The sequence below is a fragment of the Pan paniscus genome, chromosome 16 (assembly GCF_029289425.2).
Source record: "Pan paniscus chromosome 16, NHGRI_mPanPan1-v2.0_pri, whole genome shotgun sequence".
Lineage (NCBI taxonomy): Eukaryota > Metazoa > Chordata > Mammalia > Primates > Hominidae > Pan > Pan paniscus.
In genome coordinates this window covers 38,559,897-38,585,903 of record NC_073265.2, presented here as the reverse complement: position 1 = coordinate 38,585,903, position 26,007 = coordinate 38,559,897, and the positions used below count along the sequence as shown (strand labels likewise).

At 39.3% G+C, this 26,007-nt stretch overlaps 2 protein-coding genes across 11 annotated transcripts in view; one reads left to right on the top strand and one right to left on the bottom strand.

Annotated features, from left to right (window-relative positions):
- FAM227B (family with sequence similarity 227 member B) overlaps positions 1-15,628 on the top strand; it is a 300,149-nt gene extending 284,521 nt beyond the window's left edge. The window contains exons 14-16 of the mRNA XM_055098575.2: positions 3,320-3,397; positions 12,153-12,222; positions 15,351-15,628. Coding sequence (XP_054954550.1) covers positions 3,320-3,397; positions 12,153-12,222; positions 15,351-15,449 — 247 coding nt within the window. The 3' untranslated portion in view covers positions 15,450-15,628. The remainder of the gene's footprint in view (positions 1-3,319; positions 3,398-12,152; positions 12,223-15,350) is intronic.
- Positions 15,489-26,007, bottom strand: part of GALK2 (galactokinase 2) — a 175,114-nt gene continuing 164,595 nt past the window's right edge. For all 10 annotated transcript variants that reach the window (XM_008956851.4, XM_055098569.2, XM_055098568.2 and 7 more), the window contains 2 exons: positions 24,219-24,420; positions 15,489-16,065 (listed from right to left, as the gene is read on the bottom strand). In XM_008956851.4, coding sequence (XP_008955099.3) covers positions 15,858-16,065; positions 24,219-24,420 — 410 coding nt within the window. In that variant the 3' untranslated portion in view covers positions 15,489-15,857. The remainder of the gene's footprint in view (positions 16,066-24,218; positions 24,421-26,007) is intronic.

Here is a 26,007-nt window from a genome sequence, read left to right as displayed (position 1 = left end):
AAATATGGGACTATGTGAAAAGACCAAATCTACATTTGATTGGTGTACCAGAAAGTGATGGAGATTATGGAACCAAGTTGGAAAACACTCTGCAGGATATTATCCAGGAGAACTTCCCCAACCTAGCAAGGCAGGCCAACATTCAAATTCAGGAAATACAGAGAACACCACAAAGATACTCCTCAAAAAGAGCAACCCCAAGACACATAATTGTCAGATTCACCAAGGTTGAAATGAAGGAAAAAATGTTAAGGGCAGCCAGAGAGAAAGGTTGGGGTTACCCACAAAGGGAAGCCCACCAGACTAACAGCGGATCTCTCTGCAGAAACCCTACAAACCAGAAGAGATTGGGAGCCAATATTCAACATTCTTAAAGAAAAGAATTTTCAACCCAGAATTTCATATCCAGCCAAACTAAGCTTCATAAGTGAAGGAGAAATAAAATCTTTACAGACAAGGAAATGCTGAGAGATTTTGTCACCACCAGACCTGCCCTCCAAGAGCTCCTGAAAGAAGCACTAAACGTGGAAAGGAACAACCGGTACCAGGCACTGCAAAAACATACCAAATTGTAAAGACCATCAATGCTATAAAGAAACTACATAATTAACGGGCAAAACAACCAGATAGCATCATAATGGCAGGATCCAGTTCACACATAACAATATTAACCTTAAATGTAAATGGGCTAAATGCCCCCAATTAAAAGACACAACAATGGAAGACAATGTGGCAATTCCTCAAGGCTCTAGAATGAGAAATACCATTTGACCCAGCAATCCCATTACTGGGTATATACACAAAGGATTATAAATCATTCTACTATAAAGACACATGCACACGTATGTTTATTGCGGCAGTGTTCACAATAGCGAAGACTTGGAACCAACCCAAATGTCCATCAGTGATAGACTGGGTAAAGAAAATGTGGCACATACACACCATGGAATACATGCAGCCATAAAAAACATTGCAGGGACATGGATGAAGCTGGAAACCATCATTCTCAGCAAACTAACACAAGAACAGAAAACCAAACACTGCATGTTCTCACTCATAAGTGGGAATTGAACAATGAGAACACATGGATTCAGGGACGAGAACATCAGGGGGCCTGTTGAGGGGGTGGGGCTGTGGGAGGGATAGCATTAGGAGAAATACCTAATGTAGATGACAGGTTGATGGGTGCAGCAAACCACCATGGCACATGTATACCTATGTAACAAACCTGCATGTTCTGCACATGTATCCCAGAACTTAAAAGTATAATACTAAAAAAAAAAAAAAAAAAAAAAAGTGGGTAAATGATATGAACAGACATTTTTCAAACGAAGACATGCAAGTGTCCAACAAACATATGCAAAAATGCTTAGCATCACTCGTCAGCAGGGAAATGCAAACGAAAACCACAATGAGATATCATCTCACTCCAGTCAGGATGACTATTATTAAAAAGTCAAAAAACAATAGATGCTGATGGGGCTGCAGAGAAAAGGAAAGCTTATACATTGTTGGTGGGAACGTAAATTAGTTCAGCCACTGTCAAAAGTAGTTGAGATTTCTCAAAGAACTTAAAACAGAACTACCATTCAACCCAGCAGTCCCATTACTGGGTATATACTCAAAAGAAAAATAAATTATTCCACCAAAAAGACATATGTACTCATATGTTCATTGCAGCACTATTCACAATAGCAAAGACATGGAATCAACGTAGATCCCCATCAACAGCAGACTGGATAAAGAAAATGTGGTACATATACACCATGGAATTCTACATAGTCATAAATAAAGGACAAACTCATGTCCTTTGCAGCAACATGAATGCAGATGGAGGCCATTATCCTAAGTAAATAACACCAAATACCACATGTTCTAACTGTAAGTGGGAGCTAAATATTGGGTATTCATGGACATAAACGTGTCAACAATAGACACTGCATACTGTAAGAGAAGGGAAGGGAGGGGAGCAAGTGTTGAAAAACTATCTATCATGTTCTGTGCTCACTACCTGGATGACAGGATCATTCAGACCCCAAACCTCAACATCGTGAAATATACCCACGTATCAAACCTGCCCATGTAACCCCTGGATCTAAAATAAAAGTTGAAATTATTTTTTAGAAAATACTTACCAAGGGAAAAATAAATAAATTATTTAAATAAATGAATAAAATACTTAGTGAAAAATAAATAAAATGAGCATCAGGAACAGCCTTGAAATGGAAAATAAAGTTTTCTAAAAATGGGCAAACTATATTCAGAGAAAGGTAATACTGAAGTTTGTTTCACAATGGGAGTGGGGCTGTAAGAGGACAGTTCATCCCCTATATCTTAGTGATGGCAGAGGTTTAAGAGCTCCTAGTGTAACACTGAGGCTAAGGTCTTCATTTAACACAAGCTGAGGAGCTGTCTCCTTGCTAATATTGGCCAATACTGGCCAATTGCCACTTCAAAGGGAAGTGTCTGCTTTGCCAGATCAGGCATGGGTTAAGGCCAAGGTTAGGACATATCCACAGACTGCACCAGAAATAGGACAGAGGAATCCAGCTTCATTAGCAACATACTTGGACATTCTGATTACCACCTTTCTTCTGGGAAGATAGCAGAAGCCAGGCTAACTGAGGCAGCCACGCATGCTGCCAGTTACCCCCAAAGCCTCTTAGAATTAAAGAGTCTTTAAGGTTCTCAGTATATGTAAAAATGAAAGCTGGGTGTGGTGGCTCACACCTGTAATCCCAATACTTTGGGAAGCCAAGGCAGGAGGATTGCTAGAGCCCAGGAGTTTGAAGTTCAAGACCAGTCTGGGCAAGATAGCAAGAAACTGTCTACTACTCAGGAAGCTGAGGCAGGAGGATTCCTTTGAGCCCAGGAGTTTGAGGTCACAGTGAACTATGATCATGTTACCACACTCCAGCCTGGGTGACAAAGCAAGACCCTGTCTCAAAAATGAATAAATAAGAAAAAAATGAATTTTGGTACATTTTTAATATTTTGGTAATTTTTAATATTTACATTTAACAAGTTGCTGCTTTTAAAACAAACACATACAAAAGGTAATTACAGGATTTATGAAACTATTAAATCATAGTGCCCTATGGTTGCTGTGGTTGAGATAATGGGACACAAGTTTAAAGTGATGTTGTCTTCTTTCAGTCCTCTGAGTGTAACTCCAGACATAATATTCATGTTTATACTTGAGACTCTTCATTACTGAAAAGTGAAGGTCACACGGTCCCCTTGGTTCCTCTGTGAAGGGTACTATTTACTTCCCAAATGTTCCTAATTGAAAATCATTCCTTAATAATAAGCCTAGCACACTACCTGCTCCAACATACCGTGATGTTATAAAGGAGGCAAAAAGACAATTTGCAAGGAACCAAAAGGATTTTAGGATGTAAGTTGATGCTATACTATTGTTAAATATAAAATAATACTTTTTTAGAACTGGAAACAATCAGAGAAATCATCTAAACTAAGTTCCTTAATGATGAGGAGAGTCATGTCTGAACATCTTATAGACTCAGAGATTCTTTTCAGGTAAGTGTCAAGGGTGTATGTTGTAACCATGGAGCCATGGCAAGTGAGAGTGACAGAAGAAAGGAAGGAAGCTTTGCTTGGTGTGACTGGAGGGGCGCACCCCAACAGGAAGAGGCAAGAGCTCCAGGGAATGGAGACTGGAGTATCGTCCATTTACAAAGATAAGCCCTGGAAGACTAGCAGAAAAATTCCCTGCAGTGGAAGGAATTCCCTGGAGCTGGGGTGGCAGCTGGGCTGGTGTCAAGCAAGGAAATCAAGACAGCAAAGTCCTTCCTGAAATGTTTTCTTGGGGGAACATTTGCAGTTATTCATAATAATTTATAAAATAATTGCTTGTGGTCAGTCATGGTAATCTTATGTGCTAGGAAGCTAGGAATGGGTTAATGAGAGAATATCCATCAATTTTTACAAGAACAAATGGGCAGGGTCCAGTTCTTCTATCCATGCTGTCAAGGTTACTGCCTTGAGATGTCATTGCCTTTAAGGGGAGAAAGGATGATCCTCCCTTTTGGGTGCCTCCTGCTGTCCAAGGAGCACCTCCAAGAGAAGTAAATGGAGGACCACCAGTTATGTCCTATCCAGCGGGCAGATCTAAAAGCCTGTGCCCCTGCTTTCCAAGGGTCCCCATTCCCGTCTCCTGCCCACCCACCCACAGACGCATGTGTACGTCCACACACACATATCCCTTAGACTTCCTGTGCTTAGTGGGAAAAACGGATGGACACCTTTCTAGAGGGCCCCTGTGGTAGCAGAAGGTGGAGTCCAGCTGTACTCAGGTGTTGTGGGTGGTACCTTTGGCATATGTTTGTAACAGGGAATGTGCTGAGGGATTCTTTACACTAAATAGTGCATAGGGAGGGAATGAATTGGTTTGTAGAGGGCTTTTACTAACACGTGTATATCAGTAAATTGTTGATTTATTCTTTCCCAATTAGTAATGCCTGCATTATTTTAAAATTTAACTTCAAACTTTAACTTTATAGGGAAAACCTCAGAATTAATGAAGAAATAAAACTTCTAAAACAGCAGCAGGAAAGAATTGACAAGGAGCTTGACAGGTTTGTCTCTTTTTTTTGTTTGTTTGACTAATGTTTTTTGTTTTTTTTTTTTAATTATACTTTAAGTTTTAGGGTACATGTGCACATTGTGCAGGTTAGTTACATATGTATACATGTGCCATGCTGGTGCGCTGCACCCACTAACTCATCATCTAGCATTAGGTATATCTCCCAATGCTATCCCTTCCCCCTCCCCCCCACCCCACCACAGTCCCCAGAGTGTGATATTCCCCTTCCTGTGTCCATGTGATCTCATTGTTCAGTTCCCACCTATGAGTGAGAATATGCGGTGTTTGGTTTTTTGTTCTTGCGATAGTTTACTGAGAATGATGATTTCCAATTTCATCCATGTCCCTACAAAGGACATGAACTCATCATTTTTTATGGCTGCATAGTATTCCATGGTGTATATGTGCCACATTTTCTTAATCCAGTCTATCATTGTTGGACATTTGGCTTGGTTCCAAGTCTTTGCTATTGTGAATAATGCCGCAATAAACATACGTGTGCATGTGTCTTTATAGCAGCACGATTTATAGTCCTTTGGGTATATACCCAGTAATGGGATGGCTGGGTCAAATGGTATTTCTAGTTCTAGATCCCTGAGGAATCACCACACTGACTTCCACAATGGTTGAACTAGTTTACAGTCCCACCAACAGTGTAAAAGTGTTCCTATTTCTCCACATCCTCTCCAGCATCTGTTGTTTCCTGACTTTTTAATGATTGCCATTCTAACTGGTGTGAGATGGTATCTCATAGTGGTTTTGATTTGCATTTCTCTGATGGCCAGTGATGATGAGCATTTTTTCATGTGTTTTTTGGCTGCATAAATGTCTTCTTTTGAGAAGTGTCTGTTCATGTCCTTTGCCCACTTTTTGATGGGGTTGTTTTTTTCTTGTAAATTTGTTTGAGTTCATTGTAGATTCTGGATATTAGCCCTTTGTCAGATGAGTAGGTTGCGAAAATTTTCTCCCATTTTGTAGGCTGCCTGTTCACTCTGATGGTAGTTTCTTTTGCTGTGCAGAAGCTCTTTAGTTTAATTAGATCCCATTTGTCAATTTTGTCTTTTGTTGCCATTGCTTTTGGTGTTTGGGACATGAAGTCCTTGCCCATGCCTATGTCCTGAATGGTAATGCCTAGGTTTTCTTCTAGGGCTTTTATGGTTTTAGGTCTAACGTTTAAGTCTTTAATCCATCTTGAATTGATTTTTGTATAAGGTGTAAGGAAGGGATCCAGTTTCAGCTTTCTGCATATGGCTAGCCAGTTTTCCCAGCACCATTTATTAAATAGGGAATTCTTTCCCCATTTCTTGTTTTTCTCAGGTTTGTCAAAGATCAGACAGTTGTAGGTATGAGGCGTTATTTCTGAGGGCTCTGTTCTGTTCCATTGATCTATATCTCTGTTTTGGTACCAGTACCATGCTGTTTTGGTTACTGTAGCCTTGTAGTATAGTTTGAAGTCAGGTAGTGTGATGCCTCCAGCTTTGTTCTTTTGGCTTAGGATTGACTTGGCGATGCGGGCTCTTTTTTGGTTCCATATGAACTTTAAAGTAGTTTTTTCCAATTCTGTGAAGAAAGTCATTGGTAGCTTGATGGGGATGGCATTGAATCTGTAAATTACCTTGGGCAGTATGGCCATTTTGACGATATTGATTCTTCCTACCCATGAGCATGGAATGTTCTTCCATTTGTTTGTATCCTCTTTTATTTCCTTGAGCAGTGGTTTGTAGTTCTCCTTGAAGAGGTCCTTCACATCCCTTGTAAGTTGGATTCCTAGGTATTTTATTCTCTTTGAAGCAATTGTGAATGGGAGTTCACTCATGATTTGGCTCTCTGTTTGTCTGTTGTTGGTGTATAAGAATGCTTGTGATTTTTGTACATTGATTTTGTATCCTGAGACTTTGCTGAAGTTGCTTATCAGCTTAAGGAGATTTTGGGCTGAGACAATGGGGTTTTCTAGATATACAATCATGTCGTCTGCAAACAGGGACAATTTGACTTCCTCTTTTCCTAATTGAATACCCTTTATTTCCTTCTCCTGCCTAATTGCCCTGACCAGAACTTCCAACACTATGTTGAATAGGAGTGGTGAGAGAGGGCATCCCTGTCTTGTGCCAGTTTTCAAAGGGAATGCTTCCAGTTTTTGCCCATTCAGTATGATATTGGCTGTGGGTTTGTCATAGATAGCTCTTATTATTTTGAAATACGTCCCATCAATACCTAATTTATTGAGAGTTTTTAGCATGAAGGGTTGTTGAATTTTGTCAAAGGCTTTTTCTGCATCTATTGAGATAATCATGTGGTTTTTGTCTTTGGCTCTGTTTATATGCTGGATTACATTTATTGATTTGCATATATTGAACCAGCCTTGCATCCCAGGGATGAAGCCCACTTGATCATGGTGGATAAGCTTTTTGATGTGCTGCTGGATTCGGTTTGCCAGTATTTTATTGAGGATTTTTGCATCAATGTTCATCAAGGATATTGGTCTAAAATTCTCTTTTTTTGTTGTGTCTCTGCCTGGCTTTGGTATCAGAATGATGCTGGCCTCATAAAATGAGTTAGGGAGGATTCCCTCTTTTTCTATTGATTGGAATAGTTTCAGAAGGAATGGTACCAGTTCCTCCTTGTACCTCTGGTAGAATTCGGCTGTGAATCCATCTGGTCCTGGACTCTTTTTGGTTGGTAAGCTATTGATTATTGCCACAATTTCAGCTCCTGTTATTGGTCTATTAAGAGATTCAACTTCTTCCTGGTTTAGTCTTGGGAGAGTGTATGTGTCGAGGAATTTATCCATTTCTTCTAGATTTTCTAGTTTATTTGCATAGAGGTGTTTGTAGTATTCTCTGATGGTAGTTTGTATTTCTGTGGGATCGGTGGTGATATCCCCTTTATCATTTTTTATTGTGTCTATTTGATTCTTCTCTCTTTTTTTCTTTATTAGTCTTGCTAGCGGTCTATCAATTTTGTTGATCCTTTCAAAAAACCAGCTCCTGGATTCATTGGTTCTTTGAAGGGTTTTTTGTGTCTCTATTTCCTTGAGTTCTGCTCTGATTTTAGTTACTTCTTGCCTTCTGCTAGCTTTTGAATGTGTTTGCTCTTGCTTTTCTAGTTCTTTTAATTGTGATGTTAGGGTGTCAATTTTGGATCTTCCCTGCTTTCTCTTGTAGGCATTTAGTGCTATAAATTTCCCTCTACACACTGCTTTGAATGCGTCCCAGAGATTCTGGTATGTTGTGTCTTTGTTCTCGTTGGTTTCAAAGAACATCTTTATTTCTGCCTTCATTTCGTTATGTACCCAGTAGTCATTCAGGAGCAGGTTGTTCAGTTTCCAAGTAGTTGAGCGGCTTTGAGTGAGATTCTTAATCCTGAGTTCTAGTTTGATTGCACTGTGGTCTGAGAGATAGTTTGTTATAATTTCTGTTCTTTTACATTTGCTGAGGAGAGCTTTACTTCCAACTATGTGGTCAATTTTGGAATAGGTGTGGTGTGGTGCTGAAAAAAATGTATATTCTGTTGATTTGGGGTGGAGAGTTCTGTAGATGTCTATTAGGTCTGCTTGGTGCAGAGCTGAGTTCAATTCCTGGGTATCCTTGTTGACTTTCTGTCTCGTTGATCTGTCTAATGTTGACAGTGGGGTGTTAAAGTCTCCCATTATTAATGTGTGGGAGTCTAAGTCTCTTTGTAGGTCACTCAGGACTTGCTTTATGAATCTGGTTGCTCCTGTATTGGGTGCATATATATTTAGGATAGTTGGCTCTTCTTGTTGAATTGATCCCTTTACCATTATGTAATGGCCTTCTTTGTCTCTTTTGATCTTTGTTGGTTTAAAGTCTGTTTTATCAGAGACTAGGATTGCAACCCCTGCCTTTTTTTGTTTTCCATTGGCTTGGTAGATCTTCCTCCATCCTTTTATTTTGAGCCTATGTGTGTCTCTGCACGTGAGATGGGTTCCTGAATACAGCACACTGATGGGTCTTGACTCTTTATCCAATTTGCCAGTCTGTGTCTTTTAATTGGAGAATTTAGTCCATTTACATTTAAAGTTAATATTGTTATGTGTGAATTTGATCCTGTCATTATGATGTTAGCTGGTTATTTTGCTCGTTAGTTGATGCAGTTTCTTCCTAGTCTCGATGGTCTTTACATTTTGGCATGATTTTGCAGTGGCTGGTACTGGTTGTTCCTTTCCATGTTTAGCGCTTCCTTCAGGAGCTCTTTTAGGGCAGGTCTGGTGGTGAGAAAATCTCTCAGCATTTGCTTGTCTGTAAAGTATTTTATTTCTCTTTCACTTATGAAGCTTAGCTTGGCTGGATGTGAAATTCTGGGTTGAAAATTCTTTTCTTTAAGAATGTTGAATATTGGCCCCCACTCTCTTCTGGCTTGTAGGGTTTCTGCAGAGAGATCAGCTGTTAGTCTGATGGGCTTCCCTTTGAGGGTAACCCGACCTTTCTCTCTGGCTGCCCTTAACATTTTTTCCTTCATTTCAACTTCGGTGAATCTGACAATTATGTGTCTTGGAGTTGCTCTTCTCGAGGAGTATCTTTGTGGCGTTCTCTGTATTTCCTGAATCTGAACGTTGGCCTGCCTTGCTAGATTGGGGAAGTTCTCCTGGATAATATCCTGCAGAGTGTTTTCCAACTTGGTTCCATTCTCCTCATCACTTTCAGGTACACCAATCAGACGTAGATTTGGTCTTTTCACATAGTCCCACATTTCTTGGAGGCTTTGCTCATTTCTTTTTATTCTTTTTTCTCTAAACTTCCCTTCTCGCTTCATTTCATTCATTTCATCTTCCATCATTGACACCCTTTCTTCCAGTTGATCGCATCAGCTCCTGAGGCTTCTGCATTCTTCACGTAGTTCTCGAGCCTTGGTTTTCAGCTCCATCAGCTCCTTTAAGCACTTCTCTGTATTGGTTATTCTAGTTATATATTCTTCTAAATTTTTTTCAAAGTTTTCAACTTCTTTGCCTTTGGTTTGAATATCCTCCCGTAGCTCAGAGCAATTTGATCGTCTGAAGCCTTCTTCTCTCAGCTCATCAAAGTCATTCTCCATCCAACTTTGTTCTGTTGCTGGTGAGGAGCTGCGTTCCTCAGATGGAAATGCAGAAATCACCCGTCTTCTGTGTCGGTCACGCTGGGAGCTGTAGACCGGAGCTGTTCCTATTCGGCCATCTTGGCTCCAAGACTGATAGGTTTGTCTCTTATTCAGCTTGGTAGTGCTTAAGATCATCTTTAATTGAAGAGATGTTACATAAAACCACAAAACTGCAAAAGTTTTCTAGTTAACAGTTAATCTGGAGTAACATTTTAACTTTCTTTACTCACAAAATCATCTACTCTGCTAATTAATTGCTAAACATTATCATCATCTATTTTTACTCTCCAGCCATAGGACTTAAGCTCAAGTCCTTTTCAAAATAAACCTATAAGCCTGCCCCATCCTATGGAAGTTGTAAACTAGAAAAACAACAGATTTAGCTGGTCTCTATTGGGCTAGTTTTTTATTTCCCTTCTTCCTCTATGCATATAAACATTTTTCCTCAATGAAGCAAGCAAAATTGGGCTCATTTATTTTATAAATTAAACTATAGGAAGAACAACTATAAAGTATTGAGATTAACCTACTTCTTCCAACATACCCGCAAGCACGTGCAGAATAAGAAGTATCAGACAAGTCCAGCCCTTCAGACAAGCCCCCTAGGGAGACTATAACTTTGTGCCAGTCACACTTCACACTTCTAAATACTATTTTAGAACTTATAAAGCTAGTTTTCCAGTCACATCAGAAAATTTCAACCCACTACTTTAGGATCTTATCTCACTTTTCACCAAAAACTTTATCACCCAGCTTTCTGCTTCACAACACCTGTTACAAGGTTCCATTCCAGGTGACTCTTACAAGTTTCCAAAAATCAAATCCACATAGGACAAGAATTTTCACCACTGAGAATATGCAGAAGAATGTAGGACAATTCTTAGAGTAACTCACAAGAAGTATTCAAATATGATTAATGCAATGGCACATTGTTGAAACATACGTATTTGGATATATAAATCCCACGTGCTTGTTAAAGTTATAGGCACAATGTATGAGCTTCCATTTGTAATCTTCAAAAGAGATATTCATGAGAGGAAAGGCAATCAGAAAGAGGGAGGATTAGTAATGTTATAAAATTTCATGAATGTACTAAAACCACTGAACTGTACACTTTAATGGGTCAATTTTATGGTATGTAACATATGTCAATAAAACTTAATTTTTTTTAAAGAGGGGAGATTGTAAACTAAAAGAGTGACTTGGAAGAGGGAGTGATTTTAACTTAGTGAGATGAGACAGATTCTAAGGATACTGTGCAGTTCAAGGAGATTCTAAGAAGGTGTTACTGAGAAACTAAGAGCCAGATTTGAGACTGGCATGGAAGGAAAAATGTGAAGCCTAAAGAGCAATCAGCAAGGAGGAAACTCAGCTTGAGAAGACAAAACAAGCAGAGAGAGAATGAGTGAGGGGGCATGTACCAGTCACAGAGCACGAATGCAAGAGAACCTCCGACTAAGTAAACCCACTCTGCCTTCAGGGGTGCACTAGTCTAACTGCTGAAGAAACCTCGGCTAGGCCTGGCAAGGGGTTAAATAGCTCATCTAAACTTGCTGCTTCAGCAACGTGTATTTGGGATTTGCGGAAAATTTTACTTCCTGCCAATTTCATGGAAAAATAGTTTTTAAATATTTCACTTGAAAATTGCCAGTGAAATTAATAGTCTTATATATCCTTTATTCCGTTTCTCTTCCTCATCTGTATTACTTTTACTAATGTTTCTCCTTGTCTCAAGTTTCTTTCCTTCCTTGCCTAGCTACCATTGCTTCTCCCCTCATTCTTAGATCTCTGGAAAGGTTCCTGCTGCTTCCTGAATTCAACCATTCAAGTCCTTCATAAATATTTCTTGAATGAATACTTGGTGACAGATATCATGAGATTCCTGGATCCCTGCTCACAATGAGCTTACAGTCTAGTAAGCACTGTCACCCACTGGCCTTTTCCATCTCCCTCTCTTTCTTTCCTGTATCTCTACCTTGCCAGTCTCTTTTACTCTTCTCTCCCCACTGTCACTCCTTAAAGTCTGGGCTAGAGCCTTATGAGTGGAATCAGTTAAAGCAATACTGTGTAAACCATCTAACTGAAGAGGATGTGCCACTGCTGGGATGAGAACCACACAGTGGGTGGAACTGAAGGCTTGAGTCACAGTGCTTGGGTTCAGACTGTCTCCTTGCTAAGTGTATGACTGTTGTGGATGTGTGTGTGTGTGGGGGGGGGGCACGTGTGCACATGCAGCGGGGGTGGGTGTCTGAACCTATCTCAGCCTGTTTCCTCATTTATAAAATAGGATAATAGGAGTACCTACTTCAGAAGTTTTAAGGGTAATTGAATTAATATATGTAAAGTGCTTGAATGCCCAGCATATTAAATTCTTAATAAATGTTGGCTATTTAGATGGTGTCAATATAAGGACAATTAGTCTGGTTACTGATTTTCTTTATTCCATGATTAGACTCCAAGCAAAGGCTACCAAGAAACCTCATGAAGTGAAACAGGACTTTGAGAAGTTCCTACATAAACTGGTAGGTTTTCTTTCTGAAAATAATTGAGAATTCTCTCTCTAGCTTCTTTTATATAGACTGGACAATATTTCATAAGCAATGTATGGTGGCACACCCAAATTACAGTGGCAGGAGAGGATATATTCTTGTTACTTAATCATCTACATGCACATGTAAGAAAATCTGTTTTACATATTTAGTGACAACTCATGTTCACATTCCCCATTTCCAGCTTCTGACCAGGAACAGTTTATGTAACTGAAAAGCTCCAAATGCAGTTAGAATTACAAACTAATAATCACTGATGTTTAAAATTGTAAGTTTTTCATTAATAATTCAACAAAATCATATTGGGTACCAACAGCTGTGTTAGATGAATGGTTCCTGCCCTCAATTAATGGAAACACAAGGCAGAATATGATAAGGTTCTAAACAGGACTCAAGTATGAGAAAGAAAGAAAAGAAAGGAGCCTGTTCCATCTTTCTGATTTTCCTTGTCATCTTCTCTTTTGCTTCTCTTTACTTATGGGCATTCTTGTTAAGTCTGAAGGGCTTCTTCTCTCCCAACAGACAAGAACATGTAGAGACTAGTGTACAATATGTCTGAATGCTGGACAATTGGAGGTCAGGGATAGAGGAGAGCCTTTTATTTTCAGCATGTCAAGGCTTCCATTCAAAAATCTAGAGCAATCCCATTGGCTGCTAGTATAATGTCAAAAATGGATCAAATCAAATTCCTACATGGGGCAGAAAAGTGATAGAAAGAGTGAAACACCTGGGTGTTGTATAATATACAAACAGGACAGTATAATAAGCAAACAGGACTATTCTTTTTTGTTGTTGTTGTTGAAACAGGGTCTCACTCTGTCACCTGTCTCCCAGGCTGGAGTGCAGTGCTGCAGTCATGGCTCACTGTAGCTTTGAAGTCCTCAGCTCAAGTGATCCTCCTGCCTCAGCCTCCTGAGTAGCTGGGACAGCAGGCACATGCCACCACTCCCAGCTAAGGACTATTTTTTACATCCACACACAAAAATATTCATTCTTTCTCTCTTTTTTTTTTTTTTTTTTTGGTCTATCTTCCCTACTATTGATAGGGACATGGGCACAGAGAAATACCTAATTAGAATAGGAAAACAACAGTGCAAGTGTCCTGATAAAGGGCAAGTGACCTCAGCTGGTAAGTGGTAAATGATTTGAGTGTCAGGGAAACTATTATACAAGCAGTTGTGGAAACTGTAGCGCACTGGATAGCCATGCCTCATCTAACAAGGCAGCTACTATCTCAGCCCTAGTTCATTGATGCCCTGTAGAAATGTTGGACAAGTAGTATCAGATATTCCACCACTCAGTAATCCAGATTCTGAGTAATGCAGAATATCTGATACTGCTTGTACAATCTCCTGATTTGGAGCCCAAGTTTTTAGTCATTCTGTGGGCCAAACTATATACATCTGCAGACCAGATGTGGCCCATGGGCTGCTGGGCTATAACCCCTGATCTAAATGCTGCCTGGATTTGACTCTTCAAAAGCTAGCTCCAGCCAGTGTAGTCAATCTTATTCTTCACTACATACCAAAGCAAAGCCTTCACTCTCACTGAGCCTCCTACACACACCATGTTTGCCTATACCCATAGGCTTTGCTCATCTGCAGTGTGCACTCCACAGCTTTTAAACTCTACTCATCCTTTAGGGCCATGCTCAAAGTCCATTTACTGCATGATCTTTTTTCTAATGGCCCCGGCCCTATCCCTTCCAGGTAAGTTTAGCATCTCTCATAATATCTAGATACCACATAGTGATAGTAAGACTGAAACATAGTTCTTTTTATCAAGAGAGAAATCAAAACAAATATAGAATAGATCCCTCGCTTAGAATGACCATGTGTGTCCCCCAAAGAAGAGTGCACATTGGAAATTTTTACTCACCTTTTGTGAAGAAGAAATCACCTGGTGAAAATTGTAAATGGAATAGCAAAACAATGACAAGTGCCTTTTTTTTTTTTTTTTTAACACTGATCCAGGTATCTTTAAAGAATTATATACCAACCACAAATCCTTTGTGGAAAATGGCACGGTATTAAAAAATAAAGGATTATAAATTTAAATAAATTCAGGTTTCAGATTTTTGGATTTATAGAACTCAAAATTCTTTTAACAAATTTGACTCAAGCTTTCTCAAGCATTTACCTTTCTGCTAAGAATGAAAATGCATCAGAAGTTTATTTTTAAATAGAATATTGGCTTTCCTAGTATTCTATGTATGACTGTTATCCTTTAAGAAATAAAACTAGCTTTGCGCAGGCCTCCCTTAAACTGAAATTCTAGATGGTGATGCCCAATCTGTGAGTTAAACATTAATGAGCTAATGAAATCACAGAATAATAAGTAATTCTGATATTTTTCTGGATAATTCATGCCATAAAACCATTGCTATCTCAATTACCTGAGTATTTCAGCAAAATACTTTTTGGTCCAAATCATTACATAATTCAGAAAGTGCTTCCTATAGTCCATCCACAAGAGAAAGCCAGTCATTTGCCATCACCAGCCAAACATTTCTGCCCACTCTTGATATACATACAGAGATACCCATCAATACCATTACAAATCCCAGAATTCATTAAGTCAAGTCTTTTCATAGTCACTTTCACCCACATACCTGCATACCTGCTTTACAATGGGGTGCATATATACAAACAAGCTTTGCTAGACAAGCAAAAAAGGGATATAAGGAATGTGTGGGATTTCTTGGAAGTGCCTCTTGGATTAGAGAGGTATTTGAGAAAAAGTAGTAGAAAAAGAGTGATTGATAAGAAAGTAATTCTATGAACAAACTGAATTATCTGAATTATCATCTAGCTAATTCTTTATTTCAATGTGAATAGAAGAGTCTTAAAGTGCTTTTTATCTAAGTTTTTCTATTAAGTAATGGAGATAGCTCAGGGCCAAAAGAATTGAAAGTGGTTATTTATATATTACATGGTTTACAAATATTCAAATGAGTCTGAATTTTCTTCCTGTATCCTCCTTTTGTCAAAAAAAAAAAAAAATCCTTAGTCTCTTGATAACTGGAGAAATCTCACATTCAAATTCAATTATACAATGTCCAAGAAGATCTGTGAAACTTTAATCATGTATTATTTTCATAGCGTTCTGAAGCTGAAATTGAGAGAGAATGTGTGGCATCGCTATCGTCATCATCACCATCATCAACAGACAACTACAACTTTGAGGAAGAAGAATACTAAGAGAAATCAGAAATGAACTCTATTCAAGAATAATGCATACAATTCAGTGGTATCAATTTAATTGTAACAATATATTTAATTCAAGTCCAATCCATGTAATCAGTATTAAGAGTGTGTTTTACCATTCATCTTTAAAATCTTCAAATCAATAAATCTCAGTAAATTATTCTTAAAAGATCTGTCCAAGCATGATCTTGGCTCTTAATAGTAAAACCATATTTTAAGATGGAAAAATAATCATTATGAAGCATAGAGAGCTTTCAACGATTTCTTTGAAAATATATCTTGATATAATAGCAACCGTTCATCATAATACAAAACAGAAGGAAGATTAATTTACTGTGGCACAGAAAGTCCTGCCAATTCCTAAGTGCCCTAAGTAGTTTCTCTCAGATTTTTTACATTTTTTCAGGCCTCAAGGAAAACCAAAGCCCCACCTCCAGGTTTGGTAGCAAACAAACTTTGCTTCTCCGGTGCTAAGCTTCCATCACTCCTCTGGTAATAAGCTTTGTGCACATTTGCTAGAAAGCTGGGCAGCTTGTCCGCAGGTACTATTGATACTGTGCAGCCTCCCCATCCTGCTCCAGTAAGTCGTGACCCTTGAGCCCCAAACTTCCTAAAACAATGAGGAAAAAAATATTAGAACCTATACATGAAAATACAAGTGATTTGCTTGGTGTTTGTAGAACACATAGCCTATCTAAGTTCTAAGAAGAAAATACATGCGGGGTTTTTAGGTGTCATCAAACATTTTAGGACATTAAGACATTTATACTGTTTCAGAGAGTGATTTGGAATTTTTTCATTCTATCTAAATCTAGTCCCTGGTTTTGACTCCAAGTGGTAAGTCAACAGTACTCCTCCCATTTCATGACTGGCAATAACCCACTGTAATATTGATTCCATAAAGTAGCCACTTGAAGAGTTGTATAGCAAGCTTACAGGTAAATCAGGAAGGAGGCGTTAAGATAAAACAGGCAATGGTAAAAGAAATGTAGGCAACCCTGAACCAGAAGGTCACTCCAAATGAGGACAAATCAAAATTTAAAATGTACAGTCTTATACAAGTTTTCCCCAATGGCTATTTCAGCTGCATTCTTAAGGCCAGGCTGTTTCACAAAGAAGAATCAGTCCCCTAGAACAGATAGCCTAGTTCAATGAATAAACTTACTTACTTATCAACAAAAAGCTTGTTATTAAACTCCAGGTTGGGTCGGTGGTTGGTTGAATCTCTAATGGAAAATTAACCAAGCCTTTCCACAAAGCGGAGGGCAGTCCCTAGAGGTCCACACCACCTTCCCTGTGCCTTCTGGAGCTAGTCTGATTATTGGACTCAGAAGTTGACATCAGATGAGATATATCTGATTGGGGTGGCAACAACTATATAAAGGACCACACAGCTAGAGTTAATTTTAGTTACTGTAAACCAGGCACAGTTTCAAACCTAAGATTTCAACCAAAGTGAAAGGCCCTATCACAATGTACACAGATCACTTAGCTTTAAAAGATGCAATTTATCCTGACACGAAAGTTAACACGTACTTACAATTAATTCTTCTTAATAAAATTCACTCCAAATTACTAGTGGATTAAAGGCTCTATGATTAATTTAGCACAATTTTGTCTCTTTTTTTCAATCTAAATGAGATATTTTACTTCCTGGACATATCAATAGAATACTACCTCTACTCTAGAACATCAGAATTACTGCATGTCAGTAATTGATTTTCCTGTCAGTGATTCTTCTCAGTTGATTTCTTTTTATCATCTGCTTTATTATATATATTAAAATACGCTTTTCAAATGAACATAGGTATTTAAGAAAGAAAAAAAAAATGCTTACAAACAAATAAACATCACTGATCTCCTCCTATCCCTTTAACATTCAATTTATGGCCCAGTGACTAAGCCTGAAATCCCATCATCCAGGCTAAAAAATTTCTCTGACCTTGGGATCCTTGGATTATTCTAAATTTCTAGGTTGGCAAAGGGCCTGTTTGCAGTTTGTTGGATTTAAAAAATGGTTGTCATGCCGGGTGCAGTGGCTCACGCCTGTAATCCCAGCACTTTGGGAGGCCAAGGCGGGCGGATCATGAAGTCAGGAGTTTGAGACCAGCCTGACCAACATGGTGAAACCCCGTCTCTACTAAAAATACAAAAATTAGCCGGGTGCACACCTGTAATCCCAGCTACTCAGGAGGCTGAAGCAGAGAACTGCATGAACCCAGGAGGTGGAGGTTGCAGTGAGCCGAGATTGCACCACTGCACTCCAGCCTGCGTGACACAGTGAGACTCCATCTCAAAAAAAAAAATGGTTGTCATATGCAGTCATATCAAACTCTTACTGTGGAAGATGCTGGGGAAAACTGAGGTGTCACTGAAGTGTCTCTGGAAGACCCTAAAATATGGGCATTAAAGCCAGCCATGACATGGTCTAGAGAAGAATACTGTGCCTTCTTACTTGATTTTCTAAGATCTAAAATATGCCGTTTTGCTGGACTCAAGTTATCAAGTCTTTAAGGGTCCTCAATCCAACTTCTAAAAGGCATATTTTATTATACTTTCTCATTTGAACAGTTTTTGAAAGCTGTGGTTTTTCAAAATTGAACCTAAAGCAAACAGAGTATTATTTTTAATCTGGCTGTAAAACCTATAGGAACTGGGCCAGAGGTCTATTTTCCTGAGACTTTTACTAGTTTCCAGGGAGCAGAAGCTGGAAGTCTTTGTAGGTAAAGATATTTGCTACTGAGTCTCCAGAGCTGCTCTGTCACCACCCTGCCTGCTACAGATGAAAATGGACTGAATTGCATCAATCACATGGTCTGAAATCAGGGCTCAAATTTCCCAAATAAAGAATGATAAGTGCTATTATAAATAGCCTTCTGACCCCAAGTCAGTGGCACATCTGATCACAAGTCAGGGCTGCCCCAGCAGCTGGTCAGCAGCCTGCCCAGCTGTATACACTTATAAAGGCAGAAAGGTCTGTCTGCAGTGTTCCCTGCTGGTACTTAATAGGCCCTTTGGCATATGCCATAGAAATTCTGAGAAGACCAAAAGTTAGACCGATATACTCTTTAAATTAAGAAAGAAAAGTAAGTGAACCAAGGGTGTTTAGTGAACTTTTCATGTTTGCACCTTTTTCTGGAAGAACAATAAAACATTAAAAATATATCTCCTGAGCTATTGCACATCAGAGAGGCAATACAAGAATTACAAAAACCAAAACCCTAAAATCCCTCGGATCCCACTTTGATGATTGTGATGACTAGATTGGGAATAATGTAGAAGGGTTTGTTAAAGCAACAAAGGCAGCCTCTACTTTATAAAGCATGATGGCAAAGGCTAGGGCAGACGAGGGATGGAGATTATGAGGAATGTTACTCTTTGATCCTTGTGTGTTCACAGAATTAACTATCCAGGCACCCAATATAGCCAAAGTCAAATTTCCTACTTTTAAGTGAACTAATTCGACCATAAAGCACTTACTAAGTTGCAAGATACAGAGCAATGGAGAGGGTGGGGAGGAGATCCAGGAGACCCAACTGCACTACACACTTGAAAAAGAGGGAAGGTAAGAAATTATGCCTTGTATTTAAATTCTGTGTCATTTCTTTCTAAATAAGTAAATATATATTATACAAATGGATATGAAATAAATTATTTCAGGAAATCTAGAATTTAGGAACAGGTCACATCCATCTCTCTGACCCCAGCCCAGCACAATTCTAGGAATTCTAGGTTCTAATAAATGGCTGCTGGACTACGATATTTCCCTTAAAATATTTTAAAAATTATATATAATATAAGCAGTCAGCAGTGTATTTTTTTACTTGGGAAGACTTCTAGCTTCTGCTCTCTGGGAAATGGCAAGAGTCACAGGTAAGGGAACTTCTAGCAGTTTCTATGATTTTTACAGCCAGGTTAGACACCGTGCCTTCAAATTGCTTTACAGTCAAGAAACCACAGCCTTCAGTGTTCAAATGAGAAAGGATAAGAAAATATGCCCACATGTCTACTTTAGAAATGTAAGCCACTTAAAGGCCATTGAAGAGCAGTGGGTTTGGGTCCTGCAAATGGCATATATATTCATAAGTCAAAGAGGCCCAAAGAGAAGTGAACTCCTAAGGGGAGGTGAAATGGCTCCCTCCCTCTTTTTTTTTTTTTTTGACAGGGTATGCATGTTAGCACTTAAGGTCATAGGGAAAGAGCATGCAACAATGGATTTGCACTTCATTCTTCCCCATTATGACCTTGTTAAAGAATGGATGCGAGAGGCTGAGCAGCCTCACCATGGAATACATTGCAGAAAGACTTCTGAGGAAGACAAAGTAAATTAACTTTTGTAATCATAGTTGATCCACTAAAATTTGTCATTCATCTCCCTTAATAGCTTGGGCGATAATGCAGCAATTAATCCTCTCTAACTTCAACAAGTGTCAAAACAAAAACAAAAGGCATTAACCATTTTGTCTTAAGTAAAACAAGGGAACCAATAGTGAATGAGCTGTCTCACATATAACTGACTTGGTTTCAAAATTGTTTTGTGTTCTCCAGTAAATTCTACTTAAAATTTAGTCATTTCTTTCTGTTTACATTTTGTTTGGCTACAAAAGATACTTTATAATTCAACAAACATTATCTTTTTCCTTCATTATTTACTTTGTTTCATATAATTTAAGTTCTAACATTAATTTAATTTTTTTAAAAAGCCTCACTCTGTAAGTATAGTTTCCTTCCTCCTCCCTGCTCCTTTCTTTAGATTCTAAACTGATTTTCTCTTGAAGAGCAGGAAAAGGTTCAACTGAAAAAGAGAGCTAGCAATGGTGCTCTTTCCCAACCCCCCTTCTCTCCACTTGGGTCACAAAGTTGTTCTATACATTGTCCTATATGCTAAGTAGGAGATGCCTTTTTAATTCAGTCTAGCTCAGATCACTCTAAGATTTTCTGCTTGTGTATAGCAACTTAGGTATTCTAGGTATTCAAGCCGTTAATTTACTCACTCAATTAGTTGTCTTTTCATACAAATAGTTTCCAAGAAGCCCTTCAGAAACACTAAAGGAATTTTGAAGTGCCATAAGTGGACCAGGGAGGGTGATGTAAAGATTATTTTTGGCAGTGCTCCTCCTTGAACCCATTTCAGCTTCCCTCCTCCTCCCTCTTTTGGGGAAAACAAGCAACCTGCTCAGGCTGCCCAGTCTTAGTCACACCTTCCCTACTGATGTTAACATTTTTAATGGTGGCAGGGTAATTGTGGAGGTGGTGGTGGTTTTTAAACAAAGCAATACTTTGCCAGAGGTTGTGTCTGTGGCACCAGTGGCTCACACCAGGCCTTGCCAGGACCCCTTCCAGTATGTCCAACACCTTCTCTGCCTGACCCAGTGAGACAGTCACAAGGCTTCAGAAGGAACTAGGGCTTACAAGTAGCTCCACTGTTCATTTGAACCTTTCCCCATGTTACTACCTGCTACTCTTGTACCATCTGTCTTCCCCATCCTTTTTAACCATCCTTTATCCATCCTTTATCTTATTCCCACTAATTTCTGCATTCTTCTGAACCCCTCCTTCTTGCCTCATTACTTTCCAGACATCTTTTTTTTTTTTTTTTTTTTTTTTTTTTTACCTGAGACGGAGTCTTGCTCTGTCCCGCAGGCTGCAGGGCAGTGTTGCGATCTCGGCTCACTGCAAGCTCTGCCTCCCGGGTTCACGCCATTCTCCCGCCTCAGCCTCCCGAGTAGCTGGGACTACAGGCGCATGCCGCCACGCTTGGCTAATTTTTTGTATTTTTAATAGAGATGGGGTTTCACCGTGTTAGCCAGGATGATCTCGATCTCCTGACCTCATGATCTGCCCGCCTTGGCCTCCCAAAGTGCTGGGATTACAGGTGTAAGCAATTGGGCCCGGCAAGAGAAAGTCACAGCTTTTGAAAGTAGAGAATAGACTGCAATTTCACATGGTACAAAGATACCCATGTGAAAATATGTATTGATTGAAGGAGGGAAGGACATAATGCCTGCGTCAACTTAATTCCCCTGGGGCTATCCTCCTCTGAGGTTGCTCTGCCACTTAGGACCTTTCAGTAACTTGCAACCAACTGAAACATTTGAAGAATATTATCTGCTGGTCACAGTGACAGCAAAGAAAAAATTAATTATATAAGAAGCTTTAAGGACCAGACAACTATTCTGGCCAACAAGCCAGAAGATAATCTTTCAATATGGAAAACTTGGACCCTATATGGTTATCGAATAAGTAGAAAATAACTTTGATACTTAGCAATTGGCTTTCCAAACAAAACAATCATGAAAAAGTGATGGAGCTCCTGAATTTTTCACAGAACTGAATTTTTCTCAGAAAATAAATACAGCAAATGAAAATGAAACACTTTAGCTGCCATTAAGAAAGGATTTTCCAAAAACAAAATGAAAAGATAAATAAAAGGTACTCTTCCAAACCCATTTAAGACATAGCCATAAGCTTTTTCACTAGAACCATATTTTTTAAATGTATAGGTCTGTAGACTGCTAGAACAGAAAAAGCCAATGGAGAACACAAAGCGAAGCAACAGTTCCAGCTCACAGAGCTCAGAATGAAAAGAGAGTCGGAATCCAAGCTTCCTCACTTCCAGCCCACTTTTCATCCTACTCTACACATTACGTTCCTGCTCAACATGACTTTGCTTAATGTTCAAATGCTGGAAACTATGACAACAAAGGCCTCCATCATAAAGCTTCAAAGCTAGGAGATGAAAATAGGTTACAAACACACACGTACACACACGTATGTATGACCCACATTTAAGTGTAATCACATCTTAGTATAACCCAAGGGGAGAGGCACGTGTGGCAAAATCATTGGATTGGGAGCCAGGCTTTCCAATGAACTCATATGTGAAACTTACTCAAATTATTTCATCTCTTAGTGCCTTCTTGGATCTCTAAGACCCCTTCCTGATCTAATATTTTATGGTACTCTAAGATAACTCTTACCTACAGTGGTGAAGTGTGCTTTTCAAAAATGTGGCTTTTAGAGGCACAAGGAAAGTTTCTCAGGACAAAAACCCAGGAGTCGTCTTGATTTCTCTCTTATACCCACACAGCAATTATCTAAGTCTTCCTTGCAGGCATATTTGGCATAGAATTGCCTAGCATTTCCATTGCCCCCTTTCTCTTCTCAAAGCCAGAAGCCTTCCGATGGCCTACACAGCCTATATGGTGTGGCTCCCCACTTCCTTCCTTACTTCATCTACTACCTCTCCTTCCTTCCTGGCCCTCTGCCATGCTGATCCTGCTGAGCCTCACACCTGACAGCCAAGTATCCACCTCAGGGCCTATGCATTTGCTGTTCTCATTTATTCACCTCCTTCAGGTCTCTGCTCAAAGATCTCTTCGTCAGAGTGACCTTCTTCAACCACTCCACAGAAAGAGTACCCACCCAAACCTGTAGTCTCTATTCCTTCTCATTTTTTTCCATAGCACTTATCACTACCATTCAAATTATTTTTAATTGTCATTTCTCTCTTTCCCCACGAGAATGTAAGCTCCATGAAAACAAGTACAGGTTGACCACTCTAGGAAGAGAAAGTTCATTAGAGAATTCCAGGAAGCTGGCAAATGCCCTTCCGCAGCTTTTCAGGTGGGATTCCAACCATCCCACTTCCTTCCAGGCAAAGACATTTCTTCCTGATCTCTGCAGAAATAATTCCACTTCCACTTATTTCCAGAACTGAACAATATTTGTCCCTTCCATATACTAGGCCCTTGATATTTTCAGAAAAGGGTACTTAAAATGAAACACGCTGGGGAAGGCTTTTGGAAATGAGTGAGAAAACATGTCAGCAGAGTGATCTTCATCAATGCTGTGTTCAAGTCTTTTGACAAGCTGGATTACCCAGGCCATTTGTGATCACTGGAGTTACTTGGTTTAAACTTTTCAGGCTGGGAGTGTGGCAATGACTGAGGCAAGCCACAAGTGCCAAGTGGTTAATTACATTTCCATTACTAATTGTAGTGTAGCATTGTGTTCTCACAGTGAAGTAACATCTAGCGTTTGAGAGCTTTCCCAGTTTCAGTTCTCCCAGGGTCACTGAGCTCCTTCCTGGGTAAGAGGACTAACTCTGTTATCTCCATTCTTTCACAATTTTAGGGAAGTTGATTTTAGGCTTTGTGAAAGAGTTGTCCTCTTTACATTTCTGCCTCTATTAACCATGTATCACCTGGGCTTTCTTCAGCCTTTATTTCCTCAAACTGCCTAAACTAAACCTAGAAGGCAGGAAATGCTGGCTTTCTGGGTGATTCCTTCAGCAAATCTCCCCACATGCTCCCATCAAGCTTGAGATCCTCTGTCAGTTTTCTCCCTTCTTCTGAGTAGAACTACTAAACTTAATTAGGACACTGGACAGGAGTTTCTGGCAGAGCAGCAGTATAATAAAACATATCATGAGAAAGTTAACAGGGCCCAGCTCTGAGCAAAGTTACCATCCTGAAAGGCCTAATCATCCAAAGACGGAAAGGTCTTTCTCATGATGTAAAGAGCTGACTCCAAACTGACTCCAAACCCAGAGCCTCATAAAATCATGGAGCCAGGTAGCAAATCTTTCATCCTACAGGTATTTAGAAGGGAACAAGTGTAGCTCTGTATCATCAGAGACTCCTCATATAGGAAGTGGGGAATGATCTTCATTCCCGTAGATTATGAAATGTTGCATTTTTTTCCATTAATTTAAACAATATTATTTGATGGCATCCCTTGGCCCCCACCAGGCTGCCTCACCGACAGATGTCCACCAGCTGGTCCAGCTCGGGGCAGCTGCACTCATACATGTCCCGGCAGCTCATGTGGCTCTGGTTCATCAACTCTCCCAGCAGCTGGACCATGTTTTCAGGTGCTTCTTCACATATCTTCTTAAACTGGAGCGCTCGCGCAGCCTCGCTGTACACATGCTTTGCCCGCTGATAGAGTTTGAAGATGAGCACTGAGGAAGGAAGGGGATGGGGAAGGAGGTTAGGAATAGTTACTGGACAACCCAGTATAAAGAAAAATACACTTTTAAAGACTTTCATTTCTGTTTTCATTATCAGTATCTTAAACTTCAAGAGGTCTCTCTTGCTGAAAGGATTCTTTCAATTGAAATGTGTCTATCTGCAAGTCAGGTTTACTTTTTTCTTGATACTGAATAAAATCTTGTAACTATATTTCCTTCACTTCACTCAACACACATGTGCATATACTTGTGTGCAATCTAATGCATCCCAAATGAAGACAGACCTAACATGTATTGAGTACACCCTACATGCCAAACACTTTAAAATACTACTTTGTGTAGGCCAGGCGCAGTAGCTCACATCCGTAATCCCAGCACTTTGGGAGGCCGAGGCAGGTGGATCATCTGAGGTCAGGAGTTCAAGACCAGCCTGACCAACATGGTGAAAACCCATCTCTACTAAAAGTACAAAAATTACCTGGGCATGATGATGGTGGGTGCATGTAATCCCAGCTATTTGAGAGGCTGAAGCGGGAGAATTGCTTGAACCTGGGAGGCAGAGGTTGCAGTGAGCTGAGATCACGCCATTGCACTCCAGCCTGGGCGATAGAGCACGACTCCATCTCAAAAAAAAAAAAAAAAAAAGAAAGAAAAGTACTACCTCATAAAGTTCTCATCACAGCACTGAGGGATGTGCAGTATGATCCCTGTTAACAGAAAAGAGAAGGAGGCTCAATAGAGTGAAGTGACATGCTTAAGGACACACATCCAGAATGTGGCGGAAGCCAAACAGATCAGGGATGCCTGGCCCTAGAGCCATGTTCTTTCCACTCTGCCCCAACAGAAAGGACCACTGGAAATTCTTATGGTGGCAATTTTTTAAATAAAAATATTATATGTCCCAGATAAACACAATTATTTATATGGGATATATAATGTTTATATATGTACCTATATATATATTGCAGCATTATTTATCATAGAATAAGAAACAAATATCTAATAACAGAGGACTTTTAAAAATTATGCTATATTCATTTTTGAAATATTACTGCTATCAAAACTCAGATTCTAAGGCAATTTGATATATAGGAAATTATTCATTATTAAGTGAAAAAACAACCTACAAAACTATATGTACAACTGATACTAATTTTGCATACACATATTTATGTATATTTTAATTTAAAAAACTGATAGGAAAGCACAAAAATGTTAATATTAGTTATCTCTGTGGTCCATTATGGGTGATTTTATTTTCCTTTTGACACATATATGTATTTTCCAGATTACCCACAGTGACACTGTAATTTCAGCTACAGAAACATGGTCTATTGCAATGGCTACGTCTATAATGCTTACACATTCCTGTGAATAACAACTGAGACTTCCTTACCATTTTCACCCATGCTGAACAGTTGCTGACTGGTGTGGTGGGTCTGGGAAAATTTTGGAAAATTTATGAAAATTCCCAGGCCTAGGGGAAAGACACAGGGCTGAAAATCAAAAAGTCTATAATTTTTTTTTTTAATTTTACTTTAAATTCTGGGATACATGTGCAGGTCGTGCAGGTTTGTT